The sequence below is a fragment of the Mustela putorius genome, unplaced genomic scaffold (genome assembly GCF_011764305.1).
Source record: "Mustela putorius furo isolate JIRA1106 unplaced genomic scaffold, ASM1176430v1.1 tig00537248_pilon_pilon_pilon, whole genome shotgun sequence".
Taxonomy (NCBI): domain Eukaryota; kingdom Metazoa; phylum Chordata; class Mammalia; order Carnivora; family Mustelidae; genus Mustela; species Mustela putorius.
This window is the reverse complement of record NW_025422387.1, coordinates 6,629,759-6,641,832: the sequence shown is the minus strand read 5'-3', so window position 1 is coordinate 6,641,832 and position 12,074 is coordinate 6,629,759. Positions and strand designations below refer to the sequence as shown.

Genomic DNA, 12,074 nt, shown 5'->3' with positions numbered 1-12,074 from the left:
GACTGTCCCCTCCCACGCCCCTTCCTGGTCCTACTGGTCTGGGGAGCTGCACGGGGCCAGGGAATGTGTGCCAGATACATACCTGAATGTAGGACTTTGATCTTTTCCTCTGCCTCCCCCAGTCTGGCTGCCAAAGTGATTTGTACTTCTTGAAGGCCCCTGCGGAGAGACCGGGCCTGTTCACACTGGCTCTGCACACGCCCATGTGCATGGGCCTTGCCTGGGTCCCCGAGTCAGCCCTCCTGGCTTCCTATTCCTCTCACCTGCTCTCTGTAATCACATGTACCACTGCCTTGTTACTCGGTCCTTAAACATGACCTTCAGGCACTTGGCTGCCTTGCTTTTTGCTAACTGTGTGGACCTGTATTAGTCAGTGACTTTGTCTCTCCGGGCATCAATTTCCTCATCTGTAAAATAAGGTTCCTGATGGTCTTTGCCTCCATGGGTGCTGTGAAAATCTCCAGCGTGATGCTGGTTCTCCCTCAGTACCATTACTTACTATTCCTGTACCCAGGGAGGCATTTTTTCCCATTTCTGGGTCAGTTGTTTGGGATAGTCACCCAGCCCACTGCAGCCAAGAGTTTTGGTGTGACGCACGTGTTTCAGCAGAGACAGAGGGGCCGCAGCTGACCTGGGGGAGGGTTTATACAAAGCCTGGGCCTTATGTTGTCTGGCTCAGAGACCCTAGGGAAGGAGCCCCTTTACCTCTGGTCCTATATCCTGTCCCTTCCCCTCTCTTACATTCCTCCAATCACACCACCTCCTTGCTGGTGAAATGCACCAGGCATGTTTCTACCTCCGGGCCTTTGCACTGGCTGTCCCCTCTGTGTGTAACACCCTTCCCCTAAATATCTGTAAGTTCCCCTCCCTCACCTTCGTAGGGCTTTGCTCACCTCCTCAGTGAGGCCTCCCCTCATACACTATTTAAAACTTTGGCTTCAATCTCATCCCCTCCCCCCCTTTATTTTCCTTCACAACCCTTATCATCATGTAGCAGACCATTTATTTATCTGGTTTATTTGTGTCTTCCTCATGAGAAAGTAAACTCCAGGAGAGTAGGAGGTTTGTCTCTTTGTTCACTGCTGTGTCCCTAGGACAGTGCTTGGCACACAGCAGGTGGCTCCATAAATACATGGGACAAACACATGATGAAGTAAGTGAGCAAAAGGATACATGTAATGACCACCATGAAGCTGGTCTAGAAATGCCCCAAGGATCCAGATTTATAACAAGCAGGTATTCAGGTATTATTATTCTCACAACAACTGTAAGGGCAACCATTTACTTGACACACTTCTCCAAGTGAGTGCCGGGCTAAGCACATGCATTCACTCTCACAGCAGACTAGGAGTTGATAGCACCTGTCCACCTGATCAGGCTAGAGTACCCAGTTATTCAACCACACACTAATCTTGGGGTTGCTGTGAAGGTATTCTGTAGTTAGGGCTAACATCTACAGTCAGCTGACATTAAGTAAAGGAGAATAATCTCAATAATGTGGGTGGGCCTTGTCTAATCAGTTGCAGAGCTTAAGAATAAAACTAAGGAAGAAGAAATTCTTCTCAAGATTGCAGCACTGACTCCTGCCTGACAGTTTGCAGCCTGCTGGCTGCCTCTACCGATTCAGACTTTTCAGTCCCACCAGCGTGAACTAAGTCTTTAAAACACATGTCTTAATTAAAATAGAAAAATTTCTTTTTTTTCCTTCCCCCTCTGGGGAATCCTGACTAATACACCACCATTAGCCTCACTTTCCAGCAGGGGAAACTGAAGCTCAGACAGGTGATGTGAGCTGCCCAGGGCTGGCTGTTGAGCTGCTGAAATGGGCCAGGCCTGCATCTCTACCTCCAACCTACATCTGGATTCCCTGACGGTCCCACCTCCCAGCCAGGTGGGGGGCCCACCTGCTCCTCCCCACTCACTTTTGTTTCTCCGCCTCATTTCTCTGCAGCAAAGTTTCTGTCAGGAGGGCTTTGCTGGGAATGCCCGGGAGGCGGCTCCCCTCAGTCAGCGTGGGCCCCGCCGGAGACGTCCCCTCTCTCTGCTCTGGAGGGAAAAAAAGAGGGAAAACCACCCATCGCTGGAAGTGGCACAGCAGCCAGAGCTGTGTTCTGCAAATCGGAGGGTCTGGGAGGGCTGGGACTCAGTTTTCCAAACTCAGGTGATGGAGAGAGTGCAGCTGGAGAGACCTGCCATCACCATGGTCAACTGGGTTGTTGCCCTTGGAGGGCGTGTGTGAATGAATGTCCAGTTCCAGTGTGCCAGCCCCAGCCAGCACGCCCAGAAGCTTCCTCTACCCTCTTGCACCTGTTCCTGCCTCCTCGGCCTTTTTACTTTTTTAAGGGTCATGGTAAAATACACGTAAAAGTATACAATTCAGTGACATTTAGTACATTCACAGTATTGTGCAACCGTGAGCACTAATTCCAGAATGTCATCAAAAGGAAGCCCGTCCCCACTAAGCAGTCACTCCTTTTCCTCTCCCCCCACCCTTGGCAATCACCAATCTGCTTTCTGTCTCTGGGGACTTGCATATCCTGGATATTTCTTATCACCGGAATCACACATAATATATGTCCTTCCGCGTCCGGCTTCTTTTACTTAGCAAAATGTTTTCGAGGTTCATCCAGGTTGTAGCATGGATCAGACCATCACTCATTTTTATGATTCACTAATATTCCATTTCATGGACAGGCCACATTTTGTTTTCCCATTCATCTGCCGATAGACATCTGGCTTGTTTCCACCTTCGGCAGCTGTGAATAGGGCTATTGCAAACATGGGTGTACATGTGTTTGAGCACCTGTTCTCAGTTCTCTGGAGTAGACACCTAGGAGTGAAAGTGCTGGGCCATGGGGTTGCTGTGGGTTTAACTTCCCCTCCCCACAGCTGATGGCGCACACTCAGAGGCTCGGTCACAGCCCACTGCACCTGCAGGAACGCCTGCACAGGGCCCATATCAGGTCTCGCTTCGCAGGCCCGTGGGATTCTCCTTCAGGGAATCAGTGTGTGTGTGCCCCGGGCACTCAATTTATCATGGGGACAAAGGGTGCTCAGCGACCGGCCATCAAGGGTGTCCCAAGAATCCCAAAATCTGGGCTTCTGGCCTTGGGTCCGACGGACTCCTTTAAGCTCTGTCCTAGTTTTAGGCTCCTCTGGTGAGTGCAGAGCTGGGCAGTTTGCAGAGTGGGTCCCTTGAGGGCCCGACAGTTTTCAGGCCCTGGCTTGTTCACAAACACACACACACACACATACATGGGACGTTCCAGGGGCTGAGGACCCAGCAGCGAACAAATAGGGTTTGACCATCGTGAGGCACAGCAACAAGTGCCTCACGTGTGTTTCATGGAGAAACACAGCCCAGGGCCAAGTCAAGAGCCCTTGGTTTGAATCCCCGCTTGGCTGCTTGCTGCCTCTAAGACTGTTACCCCGTTTGTCAAACGGGGCCAGTGACACCCCAGAAAGTTAACAGGAGGAGACAGTGGGAAACCGTGTGACAGGCACATGGCACAGAGTAAATGCTCTCAAGAGGCAGTTCCCACAAGCGTCATTATTCTAATAGAGGGAAATTCAAACCCTAGAGGGACCTCTGAGGCCACACAGAGCCATCGCTGTATGAGCTGGTTTGTCAGGGAGGCTGGAAAGGCATTCTGAGTACAGGAACAGAGCCGGCAAAGTGCTGCATTTTAGTCACCATTAATCTTCCCCAGAGGACCCTGCCAAGGACCAGGCATACAGTAGGTGCTCACTGGCACTGGAAGGAAGGGAGGGGCTGTGAGGCGGCGAGCGCGCCGGAGCAGTCAGACTGACTTGGTGGGCCTCAGCCCATGATCTCCACGACTCTCGGAGGTAGACCAGGGGTCTGCAATGACAGCTCTTGGGCCAAATCCGGCCGGCCTCCTGTTTTGCCTATCGAGTTTTATTGGAACACAGCCAGACCCACTCATTTCCCCAAGTTCTACGGCTTTTTTTCCACACAGTTGAGTAGTTGTGACAGAAAACATGTGGCCTGCCAAGCCTGAAGTCTGTACTCTCTGGCCCTTTACAAAAAAAAGAAAAAAAAAAAAGGTAAATTTGCTGAACTTTGAGGTAAATTCTCCTCATTTATTCCTTAGTCTCGTCCCCTTCTCTCTGCTTCATTTGTCCTCCAAAACATTTCTTACACCGGAAGTACTGTATATTTAACATTTATTGGTTGACAGTCAGCCTTACATTCTAGAAGGTCAGAGCCACGAGGGCAGGGATTTGGGCTTTACTTGTTCCCGACTATGTCGCCAGTGCCTATGACAGTGTCTGGCTTGAAGCTCAACCAACACCCAAGACTCAGATGGTCACCAAGAGCTTTCAGGGCCGCATTTGCGCCTCCCCAGAGACCTCCTCCTTCACCTGCCATGGGTAACCACTATGCTCGCTTCTGTTCATCATTCTCCTGCTTTTAAACATTTTTAATCATCATATATGTATATCTGAACTCTATTTTTAGCTCTCCCAGTTTCTTGACTTGCCTCGCTAGATGCCGGGACAGTGCTGTGTTCCCCACATCCTGTTTCCCTCCCCTGTGGGGGCACACAGTCAGTCTGCCCTTCCTGGTTCCCCTGCAGCTGGGCGGGGCCCCATGACGGAGTTTGGGTCACCGGGATGTGGCTGGGGGTGCTGTGTGCCACGTCTGAGCCTGGACCCATAAACCTCAGTATGATCCTCTGCAGTCTTTCTCTTCCCGTTGGCTGGTTGTAACAGTCACTGTCATGTGTTGAAGACGGCAGGATCTCCACAGCTTGGGTGTGTGAGTGACCACATGGAGTGTCCCCTCCAACCTGCCACCCTTTAAATATATTATGCTTCTGCGATTTGGGATTGGCTTGTTTCAGCAGTGGTGTACCATAACCCACCCTACATGGAAAATGATAAAGTCAAGCTCCTAGGTGTCCCTACCCCCATCCCTCCAAAGATGGCCAAGCCAAGCTGCTGAAGATCCACAGCCCATTTGTTTATTAGGGACATCCCATGAAGGCCTTATCAGTACCTTTGGGGCCCAGGAGCTCGGGGTGCCTCTTCCACGAAGTGTGGAGGTCTCGCCGCGGCTGCCCAGTAGAGTCGAAGCTGGGGGGCTGCAGTCTGTCGTCTAGGCTGCGTGTCGCTTCAAACACAGGCACGGGGTCTGCATACACAGAGAGAAGAGCCCAGGAGTGGGTGTGGGGGAGCCCTGAGGGCTGCCCAGGCTGAGGCTGTAGGGCCTGGTGGGTTCCCCTACAGGGAGTGGAGGGGACCATCCACGAGAGCCTTCTGGAGTTGCTCCGATGGCTTAGGAGAGCAATGTGGAATTTCTGCTCTGTGAGGGAGTAGCCTTTTTCAGGTACCTGCTCAGGGGAGCGTGTGCCAGCCCCATGGGTGTGGGTGTCTTGCCCACCTGGGAATAGTAATAACAATAATTGTCACAGTAACTGCATTTTCTGGATTCTACGGTGCCATCTGTGGTGGCCATGAGACCGTGCCTTGTACACCAACCCCGGGAGGTGTCAGTACGCAAGGACCCCGCTCCTACAACCAGCCTTCCCCTGGCGTGCAGGTAGCTGGCGGGGAGGGGACAGACTCCTGAGGGATACAGGACTGCACTGACGGCCAGCGACTCCTCCAAGGCCTGCCCAGCGCGGACAGATGGTCAAGACCAAACCAACCCGATGCTTCCACCCAGGTCCCCGCCCTTCCCTCCTCTGAGGCCTCCTCTGCCTCGCTCCCTATTTTCCTTCTCCTGCACTTCCTCAATACGATCTATCTAGCTCTTTATCTAATCCGTGGGGTGCCTTTCAATGGACCTGGACCAACACACCATCATTTGTTATATGCAAGTTCTATCTTTTAAGAAAACATTTATTTGAGAGCGAGCGCACATAAGCAGGGGAAGGGGCAGGGAAAAGGAGAGGGGGAAGGAGATTCCCCGCTGAGCAAGGAGTTTGATGCGGGGCTCGATCCCAGACCCTGGGATCATGACCTGAGCCGAAGGCAGAGGCTTTAACCCACTGAGCCACACAGATGCCTCATCTTTTAGCTATTGAGAAGTTGGAAAGTGTCTTACGTCCAGCTTTTCACCCCTACAGAAGCCATTATTTAATTGGCCATACTTGGGGGGGTGACTGGGTGGCTCAGTTGCTTAAGCGGCCTCTTCGGCTCAGGTCATGATCTCAGGGTCCTGGGATCGAGCCCCGCATCGGGCTCTCTGCTCGGCAGGGAGCCTGCTTCCCCCCCTCTCTCTGCCTGCCTCTCTGCCTACTTGTGGTCTCTATCTGTCAAATAAATAAAATCTAAAAAAAAAAAAAAAAAAGATGAGGCATCCGTAGGTCCTTCCGTATGGAATTCTGTCGTCCCCCCACCCCCCATCTAGTAGGCACTTCCTCTTCCTTCAGATCTAGACCCCAGCAGTTCTTCAGGTGACTTTCCCCAGCTGCCCACCGTGGGCAGGTACTAAGAACACCTGGATAATGCCAGAGCTTGGTGTGGCTTCTTCTAGGTTACAAAGCTGTTCACGGGAATGGGTTCCCCTGATGCTCCCAGCATGCCCCGGAGGCTGGTGTGGATTCAGGAAACCAGCTCAGAGAAGCCAGTTGACTTGCTAAAGGGTGGAGTGTGAGGTTCAAGTCTGGGTCTCTTTCTCAGATGCCACAAAGGCTTCCTGTCCCAGAGGTGTGGACATTTCCACCCAAGCAGAGCAGGTGGGTGTTCATGGGGGCCCAGGAGAGCCAGGGCCTCCTTGCTCCAGACCAAGGGGCCTGCGTCTGGTCCACAGTCCTTTCAAAAGCACCAGAGCCCTCTTTCTTGCTGGTCCCTTTCCTGGAGCCTCCTGCCACCATCCACTCGGTGACTGCTCTCTGTTGGGGGCAGAGGCATTTCCAGTGTGGATCCTGGTTACTGGTCTAATCTATACTTGCTTTTCAGGACTGCAATGCGACTCTGGCAAACAAGTCTACCTCTCTGTGCCTCCCCATAAAAGCACCGACCTCACAGGGCTGGGATGAGGATCCACACACACAAAGATTTCAACACAGTGCCTGGCATTTGGTCACCTTGGAATAAACAGAAGCTTTGGCTATTCCTGCCTTTCTGAGCTCCAGTCACAGTGGCTTTCTCTTAGTTCCTCAAATGTACCTTCCTACCCCGGAGCCTTTGTCTGGGCAAGAGCCACTGCCAGGAACACCCCGCCTTCTCCTTTAACCTCTTTCAGCTAGTTAATGCTTAATCACCTTCCATATTGCAACTCAAATGCCACTTCTTCCAGGAAGCCTGCCTTGACCAGCCAGTCATTCCTCCACCTGAGCTCTCCCAGCTCCCCGCACCTTTCCTTTAGAGCACTCACTGTACTTACAATTTTCACTGATTTGCAAGTCTACCTAATTAACACCCACTGGACTGCCAACTCCACAAGGCAGGGCTGGGACTGCGTCTGTTTTCACTCCCCACTGGACCCCTGGTGGGTGAATGAAGTCCAACACACAATCTGACCCAACGAACATCTGCTGAGGGAAGAAATGGGGCAGTGCCTACACACAGGAGCCTTCAGGTCTGGCTGGAACAAGGTCGCCTCTGCATTTTCTCCCTCTCCTCCTGTCTGTTTGTTTAGGTGGCGGGAGGCTCTGACAATGGGCGTTTGTGCCGAGGTAAGCAGGTGCGCGAGAACGCTGCCTTCTTTCCCCTGTCAGCACTCCCCCCACGCCCCGTCATTAGGCAGGGCCTGCTCAGCGGGGTATGCCATTATGTCTCCCCGGGCTGATGTAATTATACATTGACATAATTAACCCAGCAAGCGCATTAGGCAGGCCAGCTAAAAATTCATCTATAATTATTTGTTGTGTGCATGCTAATGAGTCCATCTGCACTGCCTTTGTACAACACGGACAAATTAATTTACAAGTCTGGATTTTTTAATAAGTTCAAGGAAACGCTTCCTATTGTGTCCTGGTTTTTCAGAAAGAAGAGAAAGGCCGTGAGCACTTGCCAGGGTCAGGGAAGTTAGATAAACACGGGAGGGTGCAGCTCCGAGCGGGCCACAGAGGGCTCACTCTGGTTCCAAGGAGGTGGAAAAGATCTAGCTCATGGCTTGGGGGCGGGCTGGCCACGAGCCCGTCGAAGCCAAACGATTACACTTGGGTGATAAAGGGTGTCATCCACCCCATTTCCAGCCATCAGGGATTGACGCTTCCCTCCTTCTCTGCTCGGAGGCCCTGTGGGCCACTCCTTGCTGCCTTGTGCCCTCTGTCCAGGGGGAGCTGCCCTGAGGCGGGCCCCTGGAGAGGCTGGAGGAGCAGGGTTGGCCGGATCCCTGCTTAATAGAGGCTCAGCGATTCTAAGGCTCCTGCTTTTCACCTTCATTTGCTGCTACAGGGTAGAACATAGTGGTTAAGCTCACAGAAGCGGAAGCCCAGCTCTGGATCCAAATCCTCCTTCCAAAGAGCCATGAACCTCATTTTCCCTCTAATACAGTGGGAGAACTACAACAGTTCCTAATTCCCAAGAATTATTACTGGGAAGATAAACAAAGATACCAACAGAAGCAATATGTTCCAAGGGCTGCTGGTGCCAGGTCTGGCTCCAAACTGGCTAATAACTCTGGACAGTTAATTAACCTCCCAGAGCCTCCATTTTCTCATCTGTAAAATGGGGCTACGTGTGTAGGGTGTGTTTATGATGTCTGGATGAGAGAAAAACGGAGATCTGCACAGTGCTAGGTGCCTAGCTGGGCTTGGGAAGGGGGCTAAGGCTGCTATTACATGAGGGGAGGCAGCAAGCCCGGTCTTGAGGTGATCTGGAGGCCAGCTGTCTGCTTGGTGATGCTCTGTGGAGTCTCGGGACCAGGGATGGCCTCATATATTCTCATCAATCCCCAGGAGATCCAGAATCCAACAATCCTGTTTTGAATCTCCTCTGGGGCCCAAAAATTCTAGAGTGGAAAGTCATATTGGGGAGGGACCAAAAGGTTCCCCAGTGCACAGAGGGGTTAAAGTGGGATCCTGTGACTTCCCCGAAGTCCACCAGTGAGTTGGTGGAAGGACCAAGACAGGCTCTTGGGCCTCTTCTTCCCACACTTCCTTCCTAGTTCCCCGATTTGAGGGAGAAAGTGGCAGGGGGATATTCTGATGACTCAGCCAAAGTCAGACTGTGACTGAAATATAACAACGAAAGCACGTGACACGAATTACAATTCCCATGATCTTCACCACAGCACTAAGAGATATGTGCTGTTGTGTTCCCATTTTACAGATGGGGGAACTGAGGCATAAGCAGTAGGGTGAAGTCATGTCCCCAAGGTGAGGCCCAGTAAGGAAGATATTGCTATTCCCCATTTTCTGGACAAGAAAATGAAGGCCCAGAGAAGAGATATCATGTGCTCAAGGTCACCTAGCTCAAAAGTGGCAGAGGTGGGACTTGAACTCAGGGTACCAGGTGATTCTTTGCAGTAGGCCAAGCTGCCTTGAGGCAGGGCATGGGAATTTTTTACTATTAGGCTAGGAGCATTAGACTGATGGTTCTGTTCTTGGCCTTGCCATTGGCCTGCTGTGCGGCCTCGGACAGAGCACCAGACCTCTCTGGGCTCTCCACTTAAATTCCTATTACAAGTATATTAACCCTGGATGTCAATCAAATAGGGGCGGGGTCCTGTCAAAGTGAGTGCTTTTGGCTGTGGAGTATCCCTAGAGCTGGGATGTGTGGCAGAAAGTTTATATTAGACAACTTCACAGGCTAGCCTGACCCAAGAAGTACGAATGTTGTGAATTCCTAAGCCACCCTGAGACAAAGCGGGAGGGGGCCAGGCTGGGACACGGAGAGTGTTTCCTGCTGTGACATCTCCAGAGACAGCTGCTTAGGTTTTGTGTGTCTCAGTTTCCCCAGTGATAAAATGGGGACAGCAGACCTACTGTGTCTGGGCTGTGCGGGGCTCCCAGGAGATGCCGAGCCCCGTAACGGTGCCTGGCACCCAGCAGACTCTGAGTGTTGCCCTTCCGCTTATTATGAAGACTTGTGGCAGCCATGGAGACTCTTCTGATCTACTATAGTGTCAGCTCAGGCCACACCTGCCTGGGGCTGCTCCCAGCCTAACCAAGCATGACAGGGGGTGCAGAGTGAGTCTGCTCCTGATGATGCTGGGATGGGCAAACCTTGTATCATGGACTGAACTGTGTCTCTCCAAATCCATGTAGTAGAACCCTAACCCCCTGATCCAGCCACATCTGGAGAAAAGGGCTTGAATCCTATAGGACCAGTGCCCTTATATGAACAGGAAGACGGCAGAACTCTCTCTGCACGTGAACAGAGGAAAGGCAGCTTTGCTGTGAAGACAGCAAAGGCAGCCACCTGCAAGCTGGGAAGAGAGCTCTCACCAGAAACCAGGCTGCTGGCACCTTGATCTTGGACTTTCAACCTCCAGAACTGTAAGAAATAAATGTCTGTTGCTTAGGCCACCTGGTCTGTGGTCTGGTCAGAGCAGCCTGAGCTAACTGGTACATCTTCTTTGGCGCTGCCTGTCAGCCCAGTCGAGACCTGCCCGGAGCTGCACTGCAGTCCGAGGGTCTTCCCGCCAAGCTTCTTCCCCTCACCCCCAGGTTCAGACCACTTTGCCGTCTAAAGGCTCTCGGCACCTCCTCCTCTCCCTCTCCATCCTACACAGCATCCCCCCCCCGCCCCCCGCAAAAAACCTCTTGCCTATCTAACGCTGTTCTGGTATCTGCCTGCTTCCACAGGACCAAAACCAACATGTGACTTTTTCTCCTCTTGGACTCTTAGTTTTCCCATCTGTAAAATGGGGGTAGCCATGGGGCCTCTCCTGCAGAGCTGCTGCTAGAATCAGAGTCTATGGATGTGAAACCCGTGGTGTGGTGCTGGCACTTTCCAGGGAGGAGTCTGGAGTGGGCGGAGCTCAAAGGGGGACCTAGGGGTCCACGTACAGGCTTCGCTCAGCATAAATTTGTTGAGCTCTTGTCTCTGTGTGACGGTCATCCCAGTCAGGTATTGGGGGGGGGGGGATTGGGTTTACCCTAAGGGCAGTGGGGAGGGAGTGACCGGTTCTATTTCGCCTTTTTCAGTCTCGTCTGAGCTGCTGTGTGAGAAACGAGCTGTAGAGGGAGCCCGAGGGGAAGCTACCAGGACCGTCAGAGCAGTGATGCCGTGATGAGGGAGGCGGCAGAAGTGGAGAGAGTGCTCAGAGGTAGACAGGAAGAACTGATGGGGTGTGGTGTCCTAGGTTGAGTAGTGTTCCCCGAAATTCATGTCCATCCAGAACTTTGGAACTTGACCTTATTTAGAAACAGGGTCTTTGCAGAAGGAATCAAGTTAAGGTGAGGTCATCTGGATTGGGGTTGACTAATGACTGGTGTCCTTTTAAGAAGAGGAGACAGCACAGAGAGACACACAGAGAAGTCCCAGAGAAGACAGAGGCAGAGACTCAAGTGATGCATCTGCCACCAAGGATAGCCGGCCACCACCAGAGGTAGGACAGGGGACTGGAACCGGTTCTCCCTCAGCAACTCCCGAAGGAACCGAGTGATCCTGTCAACACTTTGATTTTTGGCAGCTTTGGATGCCTCCAGAACTGAGAGAATAAATTTTCATGGTTTCCAACAACCTAGTTGGTAGGCAGCTCCAGAAAATGGTCTGGAGGACACAGGTCCAAAGTCTGCTCTCCCCCAGTGCTCCACACCTTTATCCCGGCTCCTGGCAATCCTTGGCGTTCCTTGGCCATTGTTTCTTGGTCTTGGCTCTGTTTTCACAAGACTTTCTCCTCTGTGTCTCTCTCCTCTTCTTATAAGAACCCCAGCATACTGAATTAGGGTCTACCTGATGACCTCTTCCTAAGTTGATTACATCTGTAAAGACCATTTTTCTAAAAGAGGGTACCAGAGGTTAGGACCTCCACGTATCTTTCTGGGGCACATAATTCAAACCATAACATGTGGTAACTGACTGAATACCAACTGTGAGAGAGGCAGGACTGAGGCATTGCCAAGACTCCAAGTCCCATAGGAAGAAAGTCCTCACTTAAAGTCTAATCTACTTCTCTCCTGCTGCACCATGTTACCTGGCATCCAGGG

General features: G+C 51.9%; 1 protein-coding gene across 2 annotated transcripts in view; it reads right to left on the bottom strand.

The window, feature by feature from the left end:
* Positions 1-12,074, bottom strand: part of CUX2 (cut like homeobox 2) — a 258,743-nt gene that overhangs the window by 34,245 nt on the left and 212,424 nt on the right. For both annotated transcript variants that reach the window (XM_045073569.1, XM_045073570.1), the window contains exons 5-7: positions 5,024-5,158; positions 1,923-2,046; positions 83-159 (exon numbers count right to left, since the gene is read on the bottom strand). In XM_045073569.1, the coding sequence (XP_044929504.1) occupies positions 83-159; positions 1,923-2,046; positions 5,024-5,158 (336 nt within the window). The remainder of the gene's footprint in view (positions 1-82; positions 160-1,922; positions 2,047-5,023; positions 5,159-12,074) is intronic.